This window comes from Camarhynchus parvulus, chromosome 2 (genome assembly GCF_901933205.1).
Source record: "Camarhynchus parvulus chromosome 2, STF_HiC, whole genome shotgun sequence".
Lineage (NCBI taxonomy): Eukaryota > Metazoa > Chordata > Aves > Passeriformes > Thraupidae > Camarhynchus > Camarhynchus parvulus.
In genome coordinates this window covers 91051826-91074338 of record NC_044572.1, presented here as the reverse complement: position 1 = coordinate 91074338, position 22513 = coordinate 91051826, and the positions used below count along the sequence as shown (strand labels likewise).

The 22513-nt window shown below is 39.9% G+C and overlaps 1 protein-coding gene across 1 annotated transcript in view; it reads left to right on the top strand.

The window, feature by feature from the left end:
- Nucleotides 1–22513, top strand: part of AHRR (aryl-hydrocarbon receptor repressor) — an 89597-nt gene that overhangs the window by 11997 nt on the left and 55087 nt on the right. Inside the window, exons 2-3 of the mRNA XM_030943776.1 lie at nt 7238–7309; nt 14092–14273. Coding sequence (XP_030799636.1) covers nt 7248–7309; nt 14092–14273 — 244 coding nt within the window. The 5' untranslated portion in view covers nt 7238–7247. The remainder of the gene's footprint in view (nt 1–7237; nt 7310–14091; nt 14274–22513) is intronic.

Sequence of the window (22513 nt, the reverse complement as noted above, 5' to 3'; positions counted from 1 at the left end):
CAAAACAGCCCACGAGAAACCTGGAAGGGAGATTGCAGTATGGAGGTGCTGGCCACCTTATTGCTGGTAAACCCCCAAATTTTCAATGGTTACTTTGAATTCGTAATGATAATACAAAAGGTGCGCTCCTGAATGTTCCTTTTCTGGAGTGTTTCAGAGCACAGCATCTCTCTGCAGGTCTAAGGGGGGCTGAGAGTCAGGACTACAAGCCTTCTGCTATTCTTCCCTGCCTTGTCCCAGTCTGCTTCAGTCCTTCCTGTGGCTGACTCCTTGTTCCCGTGCCTTATATTTGGAGTCCTGTGTTGCACCAGGATGGGGAGGGACAGCAAGAGGGAAGATCTGGTGCTGCCTTTGCTGCTCAGAGGGGAGCCCTGTGAAGCACACAGGGATGCATGTGCACACTGCAGATGCCTGGGAGGAATGTGGGAGGAACATGTGCTCAGCTCAGGCAGAAGCTGTAGATAACTGTCAGACTACAACAAGTCTCCCGAGCACACGCAAGCTGGGTTTTTTCCTAGAAGCTCCAAATGTAGCCAAATCTGTACACGTTTTCTTCAAAGGAAATTAAAGAGGGATTTTATGTGTGTTTGTCAGACAACATATGATCCCTGATACTTGTAGAACACCCTCTCTAAATCAAGCATTAGATACTTTTTTTTAGTCTTCTGAAAACTCCCCATGTTTGAGATTTAACCAACTGTTCTTTCACTGGGGAAATAATTGAGGTAGAAAAGGAAATGTTAGGGCCAGAAAGAGCCACTGTGATCTTGCTTCAATCTCATGTAAAACTGGACCATCAGACATCCTTCAACGAATTCTTACCACACAGGTCCATTAGTTTTGTTAAGAAAAAAATTTTTGATGAAAAAATGCTCAGTGATGGAGAATCCTCTACAGGCTTTGGTAAATTATTTTGATAGTCATTTATATTTTGATAGTCATTTAACTGTTATTTGGATTTAATTAGCCTCAAGTTCAGTAAATTGAATCTTGCTAGAAATGTTTGTTTCTTGTCACGAAATGTTTGTTTCCTACGTAATGTAGTTACTTATTGTATGGAAGTTTTCTGTCGCTGTTCTTCAAGATAACCCAAACAGTTTGCACTCCTGCACTCTGACTGTGGGGCTCAGTTTCACAACCCTTATTCATTCTTTGCTCCAGTTATTCTTTAAGTGGGGCAGCTTCAGCTAGAAACATACTATTTACAAGGATATATTCAAAACTGTTACCATACTTTCCCCTAAGACATGGCCACTCATAGAAGTAGAAAACTTGGCACAAATGTGCTAATCATAATTAATTTAGTGAGAGTAGGCAGGTAGATTTCTGCCCTGTTGATGAGCCATCGTGACTGGAAGGCTTTTTCCAGAGCTGACCCTGCCAAGGTGGAAACACATAATCCTGAGAAAAGCCAAGCCACTCTCCAGCCTCATCCCTTTCCTGCTTTGCTGGTGGAACTGCAGCACGGTGCCGTGGCATGGCAGGGATGAGCACACACACAACCTTCCCACTTGCAGGCTGCCTCTTCTATAGCTGTGCCTCTTTGAAGCTGTGGTCTGCACAGCCCTTTCTTGTAGTTCAGGCATTGAATGCATGGTATGTGATTACATTCGGGCAGGAAATGATTCATAAAATTTAGTGAAAGGAGAGATCATTGGATAATGTAATCTGACCTCCCATGGATACCAAAGATTTTTTTTCTTCTGAGTATGCCTGCATTCAACTCAACTGTTTCTATTTAATTTAAGTATAACTTCTCTTAGGGTAAAGTGCATATTACAAAAAGGCATCTAACAGTGGTTTCAAGACAACAGGATCCATTAAATTCTTTGTACCTTCTTCCAGTGTTTAAATGCTCATGATGTTACAGATTAATGCCTTATTTCTTATTTGGATGTATCGGGCTTCAGCTTCACTTTCTAAGTGCTTGCTGTGTTTCAGATTAAAATAATTCAGTACTCATATCTTCCCCTGGAAGTACCTTGCTCAAATAACCTAAATCTTTTTTTCCATGCAAATAAATTTCTTCAGCCTGCGAGTATTTATTTTAGCTTCTTTCCTCACTCTTACCAGTTTCTAACATTACTTGAAAAACACTTACATGCAAACTGTACACACTGTTCCAGCATCAGCCTTATCATATCTTTAAGCAGATGTAAACCCACTTCACTTAGGTCAGCATCTGCATCAGCTCCCTTTGTAGCAGCTCCTCCCTGGCAGCTCAAACTATGGATTGTATTCATTTTTCCCTTTGATCCCTAATTCCTTTCAAGAATCACTCACATTTCAGGATGCAGTCCCTATTCAGTATCAATGACATGCACTCCCTATTCTGAGATGCAAGTGTTTGCATTTGACTGTATTAAAATACATTGTTGTTGTGAATAAAGAAAAACAGCCTACTGGACACTCCTGTTTCATTGTGTCTTCAGCATTATTTATCAAACTTCTAAATTTTTTCAACTTTGTAAATATTATTGCCAATGAGTTTGTATTGAACCTCAGTGTCTGTAAGGTCTTTGTAAAATTTCTTCTATTTAGTAGTGATTTCTCTATGACTACTTTTCTTTTTATTCTGTCACTTGACAGATTATTTACTTGTGGAAACTGCACTGTAATGCTTTTTGGAGCTTTTTAAAAGCAGAATGTTGTGCTGCTAACTTAAGTTATTAATACAAGTGAACTCCTCTGTCAGCTAGAGGTGAAAACTTCTCAGCGAGTTAGTTTCACTCCAAAGAGCATGATATTCCATAGAATTCTGCTAAGTGATGTAATTCATCTTTCTTATCAGCTTTTCTGGCATTTTGCTTGGGATGGATGTCAGTCTTGCCATCCAGGGTATAGCTGAATCATTATGTTTCCCTTCCCTGAATATGATCATAGAGCAGCTGTCTTTCAGTCCTTCAGTGTTCCCCAGAGATTCGTTGTGACTTTATGTCAGTAGTGATTACAAGCATCTAACAGAAGCAAATTATTATGGTCCACATCTACCCTTTTCTAGCAATTCTGATCCTTTCGGTCCCAGCTCTCCTCCTCCTGATGCTCCTCAAGCTTGTAAGCCCCCTTTCCTTCTGCTGGAGTGGTGGAAGATTGCTTCTTTGGGTCCGTTTTCATCCTACTTCAAGCACGTAGAGAGAATGTGAGGGCTCTCAAGCATTATAGGGAGAAAGCCAAGAGCACAACTGTTCTGAGCAGCTGAGTGCTGTCCACCCAAGTTCTTCCTGTTTTTCATCCACATGAGATGGGTGGGCTGGCAGGGGAAGGAGCCCCCAGCCTCATTCAGTGGTGGTGATGGGCTGTTCTGTCCTAGGGGTAGAGAGAAAAGGTCACAGGTGATCAGAAGAAAACACAGTCGCGGTTGGGCCGTGAATACATGCTCTTTTCCAGTTTTTAAAATAGATGTTTTCAAGGTTTATGGATCTTTGCAACTCAACAAATTCAAGGGCTGTTCTCAGACATATTTTTAGGGCCATTAGCCTTTTAGGACCATGAACCTTTTTACTCTGTCTTTATTCCTGTCCATGCATTCTCAGACTTATTTTAACCACATGCCACTCCTGGCATTAGTGGCAGTGGCAGAAGCACCTCTTGGTTGTGTGTGTATCTAGGACATGGGTGCTCAGTTGCTGGGGCAGTGCTTCATACCACGTTGCTGTGGTAACCCTTTGCTCTAATTCTGTAGAAAGTTCTTGTAGAAAGACTGAAGAGTGCATGGCTAATTCTTGTTTAATGGGAGTGCATGATCCTCCTTCTTTTCAGAGACTAGAAATAAAACTGTGGGGACTCTTACCTTTCATGCAGTTCTAACATAAAGCCATCTCCATCTAATTAGAACTGTATACACATTTTAGAATTATTTTCTTCATAATATTCTTGTAAATGGCACACTATCTTTTGTCTTTAGCACTGCGATTTGTGAATTTTCCTTTGGGCCTTTATCTTTCCTAACTAGCATTTTGCACTCCATAAATTCTAGCTCATATTGTTTGCTATTTATTTCCTGGTTTTCAGTTTGAATACTGAGGTCTTTTTAGTTATTTTTATTTGCTGTCACATATTAATCAACTGATCCAGAATGGGTTTTAAAACAAAGTCACCCTTTTGGGAAATTGAATGAACTCTTAGCTTTCAGTTTGCAGTTGAATTATGCTGTTGAAGCCTTTCTCCTCCTTCTAACTTTGCTCATGAAGGCAAGAGAAGGGAAGTCTAGCATGTGACACTGTTTTGAAACATGAACTATGAGTCATAGATTCACTTTATGGACAGGAAGGACTCAGAAGACAAAAGTATTACAATATTGTATTAGGTTTGCATGGCAAGGATTTGGTAGTGGGAGTCTACAGGGTGGCTTCTGTGAGAAACTGCTGGAAGCTCCCCCTGAGTCCAGCAGGTCCAGGACAGACCTGCTGCTGGCCAGGGCTGAGCCCATCAGCAATGATGGCAGCACTTTTGGGATAAGGTGTTTACGAAGGGGGAAAAGAGCCTGCACAACTGCAACTGCAGTCTGAGAGAGGAGCGAGAAGATGTGAGAGCAGCAGCCTTGCAGACATCAGGGGCAGTGAAGAAGGAGTGGGAGGAGGTGCTCCAGGTACCAGAGCAGACTCCCCTGCAGACCAAGGTGCAGCCCATGGTGAGGCAGCTGGGTCCCTGCAGCCCATGGAGGACCCCACTCCAGAACAGGGGGACGCCTGAAGGAGGCTGTGACCCTATGGGAAGCCTGTCCTGGAGCAGGGGTCTGGCAGGTCCTGTGGAGCCATGGAGAGAGGAGCCCACACTGGAGCAGGTTTGCTGGCAGGACTTGTGATCCCAAGGAGCACCCACGCTTGGGCAGCCTGTTCCTGAAGGACTGGGCCCATGTTGGGGCAGTTTGTGAAGAACTGCAGCCCGTGGGAAGGACTCATGTTGGAGAAGCTCGTGGGAGAGTGTGGAGAGTCCTCCCCCTGAGGGGGAAGGAGTGGCAGAGACAGAGTGTGATGAACTGACCACAGCCTCCATTCCCCATCCCCTTGTGCTGCTGCAGGGGGAGGAGGTAGAGAAAGTGCGGTGAAGTTGAGCCCTAGAAGAAAGGAAGGGTTGTGGGGAAGATATTTTTGAGATTTGGGTTTATTTCTCATTACCCTGTTCTTATTTGATTGGTAATAAATTAAACTAATTTCCCTGAGTTCAGTCTGTTTTGTCAGTAAGTGGTGAGCGATCTCTCCCTGTCCTTATCTCGACCCATGAGCCTTTTGTTGTATTTTCTCTTCCTTCTCCTGCTGAGGAGGGGAGTGGTAGAGGGAGTTTGGTGGGTACCTTGTATCCAGACAGTGTCAATCCACCACAAATACAAAGAAAATACATTTTAATGTAAGCTTTCAGAAGAAACTGCAGTTCTTTTGGCATGTCCACACCATTTTAGCTTCCAGCTGAAGGAGGAAGCCTATTAGGGTAGCTGTAATCTTAAAAACTGACAGACTCTTAAATAGAAAGAACTTGCAGATTAAACCTATTTAACAAGGTCTTCAAAGGTGGCAAGAAGGCTTAATCTAAGCAAAGGCTGCGGCATAATCTTAACCTGCAGCAGTATTTATTGCACAGTATCATATCCCTCATCAACTTTGGACAGGCAGTTCACCCATCTGATGTCGCAGGAAATTATTCCAGTAATAGTGGAAAATATGGCTCTGTTTCTGGAAGAACCTAATTCCTGACACTGCACGAACTGGAGAACAACTAGTGTTTCCACCATAACCTGCATTTGAGAGAAGGCAATTAGTCTGATCTCTATATTATACATAATTTTAGAATGAATTTTCAGAAGGAAAGAACAAATAACAGCTGTAGCTAGCTGGAGTAAAAAGGGAATGTAGATTTAAATAATTTTGACAAAGTAACCTGCTAGCTGTCTGTTGACACAATAACTGATTTTCCAGATGAGGGAAACACAGTAGACCTAAAGAACCTCAAGTTAGCAAAGGATGCTGTGCTTGCATGTATGAAATACATTTTAGATTTTGCTTAATAAACTGAGCTCAATTCTGTTCTCCTAAAATGATAGGAAGAAAAAACCAGTTTGTAACATGAGAGGGAAATAAAAGAGTTTGGGTTGTCCCAGAATAGAAAAATGAAGGCTGACTGAAGATATGACTGATATTTAAAAATATGCCAATGAATAAACACAATGGAGGAGGAAGAGCTATTTAAACTAAAAGACAATGTTGGCAGAAGAACAAATGGGCATAAAATGACCATGAACAAATTTAAGCTGGAAGGCAAAAGGTTTCTAGTTATCAGAAAGCTGTCTTTCCATGAAAACGAAAGCCATTCTAAAGGTTTTTGTAATTAAGCTCAGCAAGTTTATGGTTTGCTTTACATGACACACACATTCGCCAGCATGGGATTTGATTCAGTGACATAGAAGTTCCCTTTAATTTTGTATCTTACGCAAAACAGCAATTACTCTTGAGATACACTAACCTCTCTGGCAGCATGCACCCACTGTTGAACAGCACTCAGCAGGACTAAAATATTCTTTCAGACAGAACATCAAGAGACTTTGATATTCAGCTAATCTCCAAAAGATTTAAACAGACTGAATGCAAAGACTTTTTCCCACCCTGCAATGTCTCTAGGGCTAACATACTCAAATAAATCAATAAGACCAAGTTTTGTGTGAAAATTGTCACCTCAGTCAGCACTACATTGGGTCCTAGTGCTAACCACAAAACTGTGTGTCACATCTTGAGCTGCCGACAGCTATATTTCCAGCCCTTAAAAATGAGGATGTGAGGATCTGAAGAAATGCTGATTTGAATAATTGCAACCTACCAGTCACAATGTAGATAATATTCCTGTGTATTTTAAAAGCTGTGAAATCCTCCCTGCAGATGACGGGTAGTATTATTCATTCTTATTTGTTTAGCTGAATTTAGAAATGAGCCGGGAAGGGAAAAAAAATTTGGATATCCAGTAAACAGGATGTATTTTATAACCATTTTATATCATGCATAGTATACTTAATTGGAAAAAATGAAAATTGAACATAAACATCAATATTCTAATAATATTAGGGTAGGAAATTGAATAAGCTGTAATCTTCTATCTTCACTAATGCCACCATGCTTTTTAGTGTTGCTGAATGTCACACTCAAGGAACAAACATTTTCCTCGGCGGAACTTTCTCAGTGCTGTCATTTTGCAGAGCAGTCTGAAACACAGAAACCTCTGAGCTAAGAAACCTATTCCTTTTGTTTTTCAGTGTCAAAGCCATGATTCCTCCGGGGGAATGCCTGTATGCTGGGAGGAAAAGGAGGAAACCCATTCAAAAACAGTTAAGTATCATATTCATCAGGAGGCATCTCCCTCCAAACGTACGGGCTAGGAATGGGGTAGAAGAAGGGTTCCCTTCCTCCTATGGTCCATTGACACAGGAGAGACCTAATCTTCTTCTCTGCAATGAGAAACCCTTGGCTGGGAGGCTGGCTCTTCGTGGGTAAGATGTCTCCAGAAAGGATGCCAAGCCTGACTCAAATCATCCTTACCCAGCACTAGGTATGCCAGGAGGAGGCCAGTGGTGTTGTGGTGGGCACCACGGTGCTGCCATGGAGAGTGGAGAGGGACAGTGCCCCTTCATAGGCAGAACACACCGCTGGGCTAAATGTCAGCTGGGCAGTGGCTTGGAGGGGTGGCTGCCGCCTTGGTGCTTCCACGCTCCCTGCCTCCTGTTCAAGGAGCTTTTTGAGAAGCCATGTGCCAAGTGGAACCAGAGCACTGGCACTGCACTCCTCCCTTCCCCTTTCCTGGGCTTAGCCTTGCTTGGGGCGTTGCTAAGTCCAACATGAGCGAGCTGGGAAAGTGGGTCAGTTCAGCCAACTGAAAGAGCAGACTGGTGAGTCACTTTTTGCATATAGAACACATAATTTTCAGACTTCTATTTACTATGGGATCACTTTCATTTGGAGGAAAATGGGAGAGAGGAATTGTGTGTGTGAAGGCAAAGCAGGAAAAGAAGAAATGCAATGGAAATTTGTTACTACAAGATGCTTGAAAGGGAAGGGGGAAAAAGAGGTTGCTATCACTCAAATGTAAATGAGTTCCAGATGCCATAAGCCAATCTATGAAATAAAGCTTCTTAATGTAATCATCCCATATTTTCTGTGTTACACTTGATTATATGATTATGAAACATACATTTTTACAGTGTTAAAATTATGACCTGGCACTGGTGGCCTTCATACACAATTTAAGGATGAGAAGGTAACTAAAATAGATTTCCCTATTTTCAGTTGTTCAGAACTTCTAAAAATAACCCCCTTGGCTTAAAATTGTACATATTTGTCTAAAGTCAAAGGGGTGTTTCTCTGAATGTTTTAATGACATCTGTTCATATTGTTTGGATTTGGGGCAGTATTTGCTCATGAACCACTTGTTCCCACTTAAAAAATTGTTTCTTTTAGTTTAAAATGTATCACATTTCAATAGACAAAGATAATGGCATAAGCAAATTATTCTTCCTGCAAAAATCCTGAGTGTTGAATTCGAAATGTATGTAAGATATCTGCATTGCTGTTTCAGTATGGATGTGGATATTTGATTTTATAACAATTGCAAGAGGGATGGAACATTTCCAGTACATTAAATTACCTCTATGCAGAACTGTTTATGGATCATTACTTTTGTGAAGAAGGAAGGAGACTTGCAGTTGCTTTGAGAAACATTAAGCTTATGTTTGGAGTTTACATGCTTTTTAGAACTCCTCTCAAAGATGACTTCTAGATAAATGGATGGCTAAGAAAACTACCTGCTAACAAATCATGGAAATGACCTCATTAGCCTTTTTGGAAGTTCTGGCTTTAATACTCTCAGAAGAAAATTCTCACTTACTTTACACAACCAAGTTTTCATCTTGGGAACCATTGCAGGTAATGCTGCCTTGAAAATAGCTTTTCTATGATGTTGCCGTGCAGGTACCTGAGCCTAAACTTGTCAATCTAGCACATGAAAAATTTTGATTAAGAAACATGGGTTAAAACAAGGGGAACTGTTGGGATTGTTAGAATACTGAAGTCCCACACTGGAGACAGCAGTCCATTTTCTGTGGTTAGTTACTTACCACTTGCTGAGCATGATTTCTCAGTTCCTAGCAACACTGGTCTCTTCCTCAAACCTTATCTGTTTGTGGGTTTGGTCTCTGGTAAGCCTTTCCTGTGCTTATTCCCTCACTCAGGGACTTTCCTCTAAAGAGGCTCTGAATGCCCCAGACCAACTGGCTGACAGAGCTCCTTTCCTGGTCTGTGTCTTTCAGTCCTGCTGGTCTTACTGACATTTCAGGACCCTGATATTGCTGTCATGCTGCCTTGAATAGTTTATCTTGAATTTAGAAGGGTAGACAAAGCCTATTAATTGAGCAGCCTATTTAACCATTATTTTAATCCATGTTGTACAATCTTTGTTACAGTTTTTTTCTCTTGTTTGACAGCACAGCACTTTCTCCTCCACAGTCTTCTTGTACTTTCCCCCCTACCATTCTGCCAATGAATCAAGGTAGATATTGGCACCTGTTCTGGGAGGATTATTTGCTCAGCTGTAAAACCTGATTTTTCATAGAAAGTAAAGTTGATGAGTGTTCTTTGGCCAGTCCTCTCTTTTTAATGTAAATAGTCTCTAGAATTTACCTTTTTTTAACAAAAAGATAAGTGAGCTCAGGTGCCTCAGTGCGAGCAGGATACTTGGATTCCAATAGGGATTCATGGATTAGTGCTTTTGAAGATCAGGATTTAAAGGACAGAGGTGCAGCTTTCTCCTCTGCAGAACAACTGGGACATTTATATCTCCCCATAGTCAGTGCACCCCAAGAAGCTAACTCTCTGACTCTACATAATCTTTTCATGGTCAGGCTGTCAACCAGGTGGTGATCCTACAGCTGGCTTTTAATCCAGGATATCACAGAATGATATTGTTCATTATGCTCATGGAGGTTTTTCAGGCACAGGAATTTTATTCTGAGGTGGTTTTACAGAACAGTGATGAAAATGTATAAAAAAGCTCCATGGGAGAATACAGAGACCCACAAGACTTGGGAAGAAAGTGTGGAAAATTTTACTGGGAGGAGCTAACATGTTTCAGTCTTGCTTTCTACACAGAACTAGCAGAGTTTATCTTCATTAGGTTGCCACTCTTCAGATAACATATAAGGTTCAGGTTTTCCTTTTATACATGCAAGAAAATTTAAAAAAACATAGCTGTTTTCCTTTTGTGCCCCAAAACTTCCAGACAAGCCCCACTAAATGTGTTCTACACTAAAGAATTCTGGGGTTTATGGACACAGGTCAAACACCTGGAGCTCAGGCAGATTGAAAATTTTCCATCAGATATGCTTTTCAGCCAGGCAGCCGACATTTTGACTAAAGGAAACATTTTCTACCAAGTGTTTATTTCCTGTGGAAATCTAACATTTTACTGGTAATTCAAGCATCTGGAAATTAAAGAGATCTTGTCTTTAACCTCAAGCTAAAATCACTGTGTTGAAATTAATACTTAAAAATGCTAAGGCAATGCTTCAGGACAATTACCATTTAAGAACTTCAGCGACTACTTCATCTCAAACCCTGGCATATTGTAAAACCCTCTCCCTTGACAAAACATTTCTTGTAATGTTTTACAGCTCTTTAAAGGCAGCTATACCTCTCCTAGCTCTGAGTGTATCTATACCTACTCCAGAATGACCTCTTCAGCCAGAACTGTGCCAGTGCCAGGGTAAACAGAGACCTTGGGAGGTGCAGCTCTCTCCTGCTTCCTAGTTCTAATTTTAAGGCCCTTTGTGGCATAGCCCTTCCTCTTACTTGGTACCACACTATCCCACCTCTCATCTGCTCTGCTGCTCTTCTTATGTCTTCCTGACCATTAGTTCTGCTTTCACCTTTCTTTGCTGTCAAGATGCAGAAGAGACATAGAAGGTGGCAAAGGGCTGCCTTTTCTTCAAGCAGCTTTCTCTCATTCTGCCCTTTTGGTCCATAGGACATGGTGAACATTCACACACACATGGCTGCCACTGGAGCTCAGCTCTGCCAAAATTCCAATACAATGTCCAAGCACAGCTTAGTGACTGAGAGTGCTGGTCAGTACACTCATGATAATCCTCTGTTGTTGCTTTGCTCTCAGCCTATCTGTCACATCTCATGGTCTCTCTTCTCTTCCCCTTCCTACTGAAATCTTGGTAAATGATTAGACCTTTCTCAGTTCAGGTCTTCTGCTGGTTTAACATTGCGGCATACTTATAAAACCTTTTCAGGGCAAAGTTTTCATTAACAGGGTAGGGCTCTGCAGAGGGTAGGGAACAGCAGACAGAGCTGTAGTTGCAGGAAATTCCTCTGCCAGCTCACCAAACTGGTTTACTCTAGTGACAGTCTGTGTGTCATGGGCACACTGAATATCACTAATGCCAAAAGGCTCAGCGCCTTGTGTACCACCTGAACACAAAATACTCTCCCCACCACCTCCCAAGGACTGCTAATGTGGTGCCTGCACAGGTACAAGTGCTTGTTACTACTGGGCAGTTTAACAATGTGAAGAAAGAAAACCCAGATTTATCCCTTGAATTACGTGTTCTCATTTACTATAGCAGTGTTGTATGGAAAGCAGAGTTAATGGGGGATCATTGAGTGTCTCCTATGTCTCTGTTTGCAGTTTGACAATCCAGATTTTAACATGAACACAACAAGCACCATCTCCTTTCAGCTCAAAATAAAGGCTAGAATTTTCATTTGCTTCAAGGCAGCCTACTGAAGATTTTCCCTGCCTGTGCCCTTCTGTTTATGGCTAGCTAACTGAGCCTTTCCATGGAACTCACATTGTTTAAAATCACATCCACTTGGCACCTTACTACCATTTACATCTAACTCCTGTTTGTTTGGATTCACTCCCTTACTGAATCATTTCCTTGAGTTTTCAGGAAGACTCTGTCCCGAACTTTCTCCCATAGTCTTCTTACACCATTTCCTACCATCTTCTGAAAACTATTCCTTTCACTCAGTACAAAGGCAGACCACCTAATTGCTTCAAACCATTCTTCTCTGGGATAGAGCAGTCACTGTTTTATGTGGTAAATAGGTTTAAACAACTTCTATTTCTATTTCATGTTACTGTTGGCAATTTTTACCTCTTGAACTCATCAGCCTAATTTTCCTTATTGGAATTAATTTCTTCTGTCCTACATTACTTCCTTGCTTCAGCTGGTTTGTCAGATGTAAAGACCGATTAGCAAAGCTTATGTTCTTTAGCTTCTGCTCAGCTGTAGGCTATGCTCCCACAAAATTACTGCCCTCCATAAATCAAACATCCTTTTGGTGTCATAGGATGGCTGAGCCTCAATGTTTACTGCAAAAAATAGTTAACTCAGAAAAAGAAACACTAGTCCTTCTTTGTTGATTGCATTATTTGTTCTCATATTTCCTCTCCCTTATATAGGAAAGTAGTTCATTCATCCCGATCAGCAAAATCTTCTCCATGTGTTTGGAAGCAACTCATTGTTTTATTGAAGAACCATATATAAGTATTGGCAATTTTGAATGAAATAGCAGAAATTATGCATTTTCAGTGAAATAAAAAAAATATTATTTCTAACTCAATTTTTTTCCATCCATTCTGTCCAGTGATGCTCTTCTCTTGAAGTGAGGCTCTCAAAAGTAGCAATGAATTTTTCAGATCTGATTTGCTTTGAGATTTTCAGTTAGCAGCAGTCACAAGTACAAAATTGCTCTTCAAAAAACTGATCTTTTTTTTTTTACTAATTCCTAAGCATGATTATTTTAGAATTACAACTGCAATGACAAATTAATACTGATGTAACTTAACACCTTAACCACCTTATGATTGAAAAATGCAGTAAATGTGTATAGCATGAAAACGCAGTAGTAAAGTGTGACAACTAATTAGTTTTTACTCTCATTCCACTGGAACATCAGGTAGCTACTTAAGGTTATGATCCTTGGATTCAGAGAGGTGAAAGTAGAAACTGTTAGCACAACTATCTATAGTCTTCTTTCTTGCCATTTCCCATTCTTGAGTATCCATGTAGTTTATGGCTCCAGTGTCCCATCGCTCATGCCTGGATAATGCACTTGACTACTGCTGGGTCCAGCAATAGCTGGCTACTGAAAGGAACAACCTTCTCAGTCTCCCACTCAGGTCTTCTTGCTTAATGGACAAGTCTGTACTTCAGCACTGAGCACCCCACACTGTCATGCTGGAAATAAGGTTCCCATTTCTGTGTGGAAAAGCACCAGCTTTTTCCTTAACTCCCTCTTGAAAGCATCTTACAACTTCTCTGGGAATATCAGTGGACATTCCAAAATTGAGGTTCTTCACTTGTGATGTATATCATCATAACGAATTTCCACAAGAGCTATTCTAGGTTCTCTAGTACTGTCCATTACATAAGAGGAACACAAAATGGGGATGGACTTGCTTGGCCTAGAAAGCTGAGTAACTTTCATCTCTATGTTTTGTGAGGAATATCAATCTTCTCAAGAAACCAAATTATTATCTTTGTTATTACTGATGTAGGAAGGTAAAAGTGAGAATGTATACAGGAGTTTTGAGCTTGAGGAAAGAATCTCTCTTCACCTTGCCTTCCATACTTTTTACTCATATCTAAAGACAGAGTCTTTTCTTAATTATGTCCTGACCCACAGGTTAACTTTGAGTCATTAAATGGAGGGAACTAAGATGATTTGAATGAATACAGTGGGTGTTGAATGGTTCATGCATTAGTCACGGTGATTTTCCCCTGCAGTGCTGACCCTCATTTGTACAACAAAGATGAGAAATTGTTTTTCCTGGTATTGACTAGAACATGAAGATAGTACCCATTTCCCTAAGGTGAGAAGTCCTGAGTAAGAGATACCAGTTCACTTTTTGCCTGATATGAAAACAGAAGCCTGTGTCTTTGCACCATGGTAGATGCAGAATGGTAAATCTCTTTTTTTCAGAGGACAGAAACTTTGAAGATTTTCATAGAAACTAAGCAAAGTATTGCTGTTATCAATTAATTGCATAGAGCATCTCAGCCTCTGGAAGTAAAACAGGTAATTGAAAATGTGTTCTCCACCACAGAAGGCCTGCAGTTGGGAATGAAAAATCAAATCCTTCGAAGAGACACAGAGACCGTCTGAATGCGGAACTGGACCACCTGGCCAGCCTTCTTCCTTTTCCCCCTGACATCGTATCAAAGCTGGACAAACTTTCCGTCCTGCGCCTCAGTGTCAGCTATCTGCGAGTCAAGAGTTTCTTTCAAGGTAGGTTTCCTTAAGATCTCAGCATCCCGTTAAAAGTATCCCTCTAATTTATTGCTGCTTTGTACTGATCCTGAGTAAAAGTAACAAATGGTATTATATTGATAAAACAAGGGGGGGAAAAATGTATTATTGAACTTGTTTTGTGCATGGGATGTTGCATTGGAAATGTCATTCATTTCCTCTTATGTAGTTTGTGTGTTTTTCACCAAATAGTGGTGAAATGTCCATCTTTCATCAGCAGGATGATGAAAATGGGAAAACACAACTGTAAAATCACTAAACTGGGAAAGAAGTTTGTGGTAAATGTAATACCTGTTACAGTTTGAATTCTCTGTTTCGTGCTGTTATTATGAAAGTTCAAAACAACTGTTTAAAAGTCAAGCAACTACTGTATTACCTATGTTTGCTGTATGCCAGGAGGAAATGGGTTCACTTGGAAAGCCAAAATGGTCACTGTCTTTCAGGACAAGAGAGATTCAAAGTTTAAAGAGCTGAATAAGGCTGTACGAGGCTACACTTTCTTTATACAGTTGTCTGGCACACCACAAAGGGAAAGCCAAATGTGCATTTTCAGATGCGCATAAAAAGAATTCTTCCAAATTTGAAGATATTTTGAGTTTCTTCTGTTCCTGAGGAGTTCACAAGAGCAAAATCCAGATTAGTGATTTAACAATGGAAATCCTCTCTAGAGCTGTTTTCAAAAAAAAGGAAAAAAGTCCTGTGTATGAAGGAGAAAAGTTGACCAAAACTTATATGCAGACTGCAGAGAAAAACAGAAATATTTTTATGGACATTATTTTTCCTTTATTACTCTTTATTATTTCTACTCCTTATGATGATCCTTTATATATATATATGTTTTTGTTTTTTAAAATTTTTAAAAATTTTTTTCTTTTTTTTGATTCAGCCAAAGAATAATATCTGTTGGTTGCCTTCTTGCTTCTAAAATGCATTTTAGTATAAAAGAAACGTCTTCTTGAAGAGCCTTTGGCAGGCTGCAGGGCATTTTACAAGGCTGACATGAGATTACAAAGGGTGATATCACTGATAGCAGGAGCTTCCCATGTCAGCTGTGGCGGGTGGCTGCCCAGCGTCCAGCATCCTGCAGTCGACAGAGTGCCTCTCTTACTCTTTAAACACATACCTGAGTGCTATGGACTCTACCTCTAAGCCTGACTTTCATTTCTCTTGCATTCACAATCAGTAATATCTCTTCAACTGTCTTTGCTACTCTTCTGCCAGAGTTTCTAAGATCCATTGTCTCCTTTTCTTAAAGGGATGAGATAAAAGGAAAACAAGTAAAACCAGGCTGCATTATGTTGAAATGTTCAGTGCTCCATGTTTTGAGAGATTTCATTTAATTTAATCCTCAGATTACCTAATTGAACACATATCTTGTGTTCCCTTCATTCTATTTTTTAAATGTTTACATCACAAAACTAAGGTTACAGAAAGCATTGTTTATAGTAAAGGAAGGAAACTACATGCCATTTTAAGACAAGAGAGCAGGCTGGAGCTTCAGAAGGGTGGAGTGGAGGAGAGGTGAGCTGTGGAAACTGAGCTGAGTGAGGAATGGTTGCAAATGTTTGGGTGAGGGCAGAATCTGCTGCATCCCTCATGAACACCACAATCTACTTGTAATTCTGGGCAAAAAAGGCAGAATCTGTTTGTTTGTTTGTTTGTTTGTTTGTTTGTTTGTTTGTTTGTTTGTTTTAAGCAAAAACTTTAGTAACAAGTCACCCAAAAGAGCGAACAAGCATATTCATCCCAGTGTTTCAATTTTTGTTGTGATGAAAGAGGATAGAAGAGCAGAAATGGATTGTTTGTGACTTTTTAAATCAAAGGATGACACTAAACTGGGAGCTTATAAACATTCTGAGGACAGAGAGCAGACCAGTGGCATACAGAGATGTTAGAAAATTGGATAAAAAAATGTATCTGGAAAAATGGCTTAGTAAATCTGTACTAATTCACTCAGGGAAAATTAATCCAAAGAAACTGGCGTTCAATAGAAAAGACAAACCTGGAACAGAGAACATAAAAACAATAACCGAAGAGGGATAGTGGTCAACAAGTTGTTCCATGCCTGTAATACGGTATGTTGACATAAACAAGAAAGCCAAGTGTGGATTTTGGTCTGTTTGCCCAGAGGCAGCATGTCACTACACAGGAAAGTTATAATCCCTCTCTGCATGAGACCAGCATGACTCCATCTGGACTAGAGCTTTCTGTTGTGGGCATCTCCTGGTCACAAAGGCATTAGTGCATATTAAAGGGTTTGGAATAAACACAGGCAAGAAGTGACTATAAAGTTGCATGGGCAAAAAAAAAAAAAAAAAAAAAAAAAAACCCCAACAAACAAACAAACAACCCCCAAAAAACTAAAGTTAGGTCAATTTATATTCTCCAGCTGTTTCTTCATAGGAGGAAAAGACAAGAAGGGAAGGAATTACTCAGGATATTGTAGAGTGGCAGAATGGAGGAACCAAGGAATGACGATGCCCAAGATGAAATTTGCCTTGAATATCAAGCAAAACTTATCTGTAATGGGTTCTGTTCAGTTGTCCAATATTCCTGAAGTGGTCACAGTGGAGATCCAGTACATTCAATTTTGTAGTGTGCAACAGACAGTATTGTGCATCATTTGTTTAAAAAAACTCTTCTCTGAGTTTTGGGGAAGTTAAGCTTAAATTTCAGGTTTTTCAAACATGCTTTTAAGAATATTGCTTGCCATTAAAAAAAAAGAGCAGTGTTCCTTGACACGTTAAGTTCATATGTGACATTGTGTACTCAACCCATAACAGGTCAGCAATTCCCATGCCAATTGCAGTGGCACGCCTTCAGCAATGCCAGAGGTTCCTGGGCACACTCATTTCCTTACCACTAGGTGTCCTTTTAGTAGCTACTCTGCCATAGTCAGTGCACAGCACAAACGTGTTTATGAAGATCAATAGCCGACTGGAGGGAGTAACCTCACCATATTGACTTCAAGTGTGAAAATGGTTTTGCAGAGGATTGGGTATTCGTGCATGGAGAACATCCATCAGTCATTTATTCCCATTTTAGTGACCATTAGAGGTTAGCACCTTGAAGCATATGACCAGTTCATCTTACTTGACTGATTTAAGCAAAGGCCTGGTTTCTTTCAAAAATTTAGACTTTGTTGTTGAGACAGATATTCCTAGGATTTAGTTTAAGTCGTTGTGGTGAATTCCCTCCCTCATTCTTAGAAATCTTTTCTTTTTGCTGCCTACTTGTTTAAGACTCTCCATATTTCTGTTATCAGTTGGCAGAGGCTCTATTAATAGCCCTGCTCCCCCCAAGCTACAGGCATTCAGTCATTTTGCATTTTCCTGATAAGCACTTCAAAATGGCCTGCAGCAATAACCTTCCAATCTCACCGGATCTCGTGTATGAGGCAGCTGGGTCTGAACCAGGGTTAGCTGATGACTGAGAGACATCAACTGCTACAGGAAACTGTGACTGTCACTTGGCCCTGACAAAGACTTGCTTTGGGTGGGGCTCCTGTGAGCATGGAGGGCACTCAGTGTCTGTGACCACTTGAGTTTGCTGGGCCTCTGTTCTTGGACACGTTCCATCTCGGTTAATTGCAGTCTGCCTTCCTTTACCACTCTTGACAACATATCCTTTAGTACTTCTCATTTCTCAGTTTTTCCACTGGTGGGGAAATAGTGGTCTTGCTCCACTTCCAAACCAGTCCCATTTTGTTGGTTGTTTAACTTGTTCCCTTCTAGTATAGGTAATGATTTAGTAAATAAATGTCAGAAGAATAGCCCCTTGTCCTTTTAACAGCTCAGATCCTTTCTGAGAGAGAGCTAACTTACGTTTCCCAGTCCTTGTAAGGAAACCAGCTATGACAATTTAGACCAACACAGTCACAGCTAGGACTATATAGCTCCTCATCTTTCAGTTCTTAGTGTAACTAACCTTGTACCAATACTCAAATTCCACTCAAACTTTTCCTTCGACATCTCATTAAGTAATGTTAGACCTTTTAGCCATAAGCATTTCTGATAAATGATAGATAATGTTGAGTAGAGACTTAGATGGGAAATGTAGAGACCTCAATATGGTTGAACATTTTTATTTCGAACTCTTTACTACATAATTTATATAAAGCATAATTTAATTCAATAGCTTGTTATTTTGACCATCTGGACATTTTTTGCACACACACATATATATATAGTCAAAAACAGAGACATGCATGCAAGCACAAAAGCAGTGCTTTCCTGACAAAAATCTCCCTCCTGTATTATTTTGAATCTCTGTTTATTGCAGACTTCAGTGCCTTTTCTGTATTTATTTACTTCCAGACTTCATTTGATTTTGAAAGCTAAAAATCCTGATAGATTTATGGATGACTAAATATGGACTGTAGAGAGTCACAGATGAGCTCTGTGAATAAATATCTTAGAAGTTTCTGTAAGTTTTATATTTAAACTGCAATCCACATCTTTGCAAAATTAGTGACAGTCAAGCATGGAGAAATGTTGTTTCACCTGCCTTAGACTACAGTTATATATGGATTGTAAAATGAATTACAGCAGAGTTTGAGAAATTTGTCTACAAATGTTAGTTCATCTGTTTCCATGCAGAATTAAAGCCTGTAGTGAACATTCCTGAGTAAAGAATAAGCTATGCCTTAACCTGAGGGTCATTGTCTAATATTTTTGCAAATCTGCAACATGGCTAATTCAATACCTTCCTTTGCAATCCCCAAAATCCAAGCTGGAAGTCTCTTGTTTCAGTTTAAGCTCCCCTTTTGTAGAAAAAAAATATTGTTTCCATTTCTCGTGGCACCTCAGCTTTTACAGCCATGAAGGTGATCCTAGCAGATGGAAGCAAAAAGAGGCAACAAACACTAAACTTTTTTGCTTTGATTGTCTGTAGCTCCCCTTCTGCTGAGTAGCAGAAATCTATTTTCCCAACCTTGTATGGTTAAAGGGCTTCCAGTATGATTTTTATAACCTTCCCCTCCTTGCTACATCTGATACTATATATTGGCCTTACTCTTTCTCTTCTTATACATTTGTCCTTCATTTTATTCATTTTTAAAATAGATTTTCTGTGACCTTCCAGTCACTGAAGAATTCAAGATTTTCTTGAGGTGGTCTTTTCTTACCTTTCCCATTCTTCACTGCCACTGAGACAGTTTACACTTATGTCCTATATATTGATTTGTTGAAAAAACATCCAGCTTCTATTTCCCTTAGATATGTGCCCTCTGAGATATTTCCAGGTGTACTGAAGTCTCCTTCCTGTTGGTCCTCTGTCTTCCAATGCTGTGGCTTGGATTGCTGCTGCTTCTACAAGAACCATTAATTCCAGTATTTCCCAGTCACTTTCACCAAGCTGCCGCATCTCCTTCTAACCCATTTCTCCCCTTCAATTAAACCTTTTATAGACATATACACACACACACACACATATATAAATATACATATACAGATTTTTTTTTTGTTTTTTATTTTTCCCCTTTTCTGACAGGGTAGCATACACTGACTGTGTGGTTTCTGTCTTTCTTCTGATTTAGCATTTATGTTAGTAGGTCATTTTCTTTTACTTGTCTACGTGCTTGGTGTGATCCAATTCCCATCAACATTTATCTTTAATGGAAATTGAATTTATCCCTTTTAAGAAGAAGCAACAAAGGATTCCTCCCAGCTGGCCTGATTTTCAGTATCCTCAATTACTTGCAGTGTGTTCCAGCTTTGTTCTCCTCCTACAGTGTCCATGGCTGTTACGCTCCTAGGTCAGAAGCATACTACTGAGATTCTTCAGGTTCATTCCTTAGACCCTTTAGGCTATTATTTATTGTAATAATTGAATATTTGGTGCTGCAGCCCCCACTGCAGACCTGTTTCTGGTGTGACATGCATGACACTGCAGCGACAGAGAAATTTAAGGTTTTAAAACCTGAGATGGGTAAAGAAGCAGGGAGTGATCTTGCTTTTAGTGCATAATCTGCAATGTAATGCTACTCAACAGTGCTGTAGGAGTGCTGCCTACCTGAACCAAGGCTCCTGGTCTGAGGTTCCAAGGTTCTTCTGTAGTTCATGTACTGTGGTTCTCGGGCATCTCTTTCTACCCCACCATCTCTTCCTAATAATTCTGTTTTCCCAGAGTTTTCTTTTCAAACTCCTAGTATTTTTTTTTTTCCTGGAATGAAAAATTCTGCTTCTTTGGTATAAATATGTTTTTTAGATTTTACTTTACATAAGCATGGCAAATATTTCCACAACAAGATTCAACTGATCCTTAAACTAAGTTCATATGGTTGAGCTTACTATTACAGTTATGGCCTATATTGAATCCATTTCCATGGGAAAAAAATCATCTTTCATTTGTAAGCCAGTTTCAGTATCCTGAAGCTTTCCCTTAAATTTAAAATCATAGTCTTAGTGAATCATAGATTCACAGATGGGTTGAAGATGCAAGGAACCTCTGGAGGTCACCTGATCCAAGCCCTCTGCTCGAGCAAGTCACTGAGAACCAGTTTCCCAGGACCATGTCCAGATGGCTTTTGAATATCTTCAAAGATGGAGAGTCCACAGTGTCCTTGGGCAACTTCAGCCAATGCTTGGTCACCCTGACAGTGAAAATGTGTTTCCTGATGTTCAGAGAGAACCTCCTGTTTTTCACTTTGTACTCGTTTACTCTGATCCTGTCACTGGACACTTCTGAAAAGAACCTTGCTGTTCTTCCTACCCTTCCTTTAGGTATTTATACACTCTGATGAGATCCACCCTGAGCTTTCCCTTCTCCAGGCTGAACAGTTCCAGCTCTATCAGTCTCTCAGTCTTTCCGCACAGGAGAAGTGCTCTAGTCTTTTCATCATTTTTGTGTCCTTACACTGGACTCTCTCCAGGTCCTTTATGATGGATATATTTAGAACAGATATAGGAAAAATAAAATAATAAAAAATCTGAAATAGCAATAAATATTATAAGAAAGATTAATAAGAACAGGATAAGATGCCTAAACCAACAACAACAAGAAGGAGGAAATTATACCTCATTGATTCCATCTCTTCGTTCCCACCTATCTTTTCTTGGTATGACTTATATATTGATTTCCATTATGTAAATGATTAGAGGTTTTCAGGTTATCTTCAAACTTTTTTTTTTTAAAGAAACCTGTACTTTGAGACACAAATCAAGGATTCAATTTGTGTTCCTCTGATTAGTTAGGGTTGAAGCTTATACCTTGAGTCAAGAATCCCCCAATATATTTGACTTTTTTAAGAATTAGAAGGTTGGTTTTTAAAGATATTTTCTACTGAGTTAGAGCATTCCCAGTCCTGTCCTCTGAAACTGAATGTCTGAATGATTTTTTTTCTTGGAAGAGAAATAAGGACTTTTCTTTTTTGAACACATACAAAAAAAATATTGCTGTAGTCCACGGTTGTAACTTAATTAGATTGTAAGCATTTGGGTAGTTTAGGTTTCTTAGGACAGCATATTCAATGGCTTGTACTGAAAAGAAACATTCATTGTCAGAGTGGGTAACAGGTAAGGTTATTCCTGCGGCTGTGTTGAACTGGTGTATTCAAACTGCACCAATATTTGGAGTGTTTTGGCCAAAAATGGACTGTTCACAAAAGAAACATTTTCCACTCTCTACTGCTCTCTAATTTTACCATCTTTTTAGCAATACAGCAACTGGAAAAACTGGAAAAACTGTTCTTCTGTATAAGTGGTATATAAGTAAATCATTGAAGGAAGACCTACTGTCTGCAAATCATTGTCTAATCAAGTGCTAAAATACTACATCAGTGAAATTTTAGTAGAAGTGCCAAGACTTTAGGCAGGATAGCTGCATTCATCCATCCCTGAGATCTGGCAGGATTTCTTTCTAGAGAAGCCACTGCAAATTGAATCTCCTCCACATTACCCATTTTCAAACATTATTTTGACTAGATTTTAAAATATATTTAATTGCCAGGGAGACCATTTTATTGGGACATACTGCTTACACTAATGGGTCAATATTTTCTCTTCCCCTTGTTTCCTGGGAACACCCTTCATTCCATGTGACAAATAACTGAGGCTGTTTTGTACTACAGGTCCTCTTGCATAACCTGGAGATCTCTCTGTCCTTGGAAGGCCTTTGCTGACTCTTGGAGGAGAACTGTGTCTGCTCTTGCTGTCCTGTTGTAAGAGGGTGTACCTCCTTCTCCTGGCTAGCTTTCTCTTTAGTTTCCTGCAAACAAGATG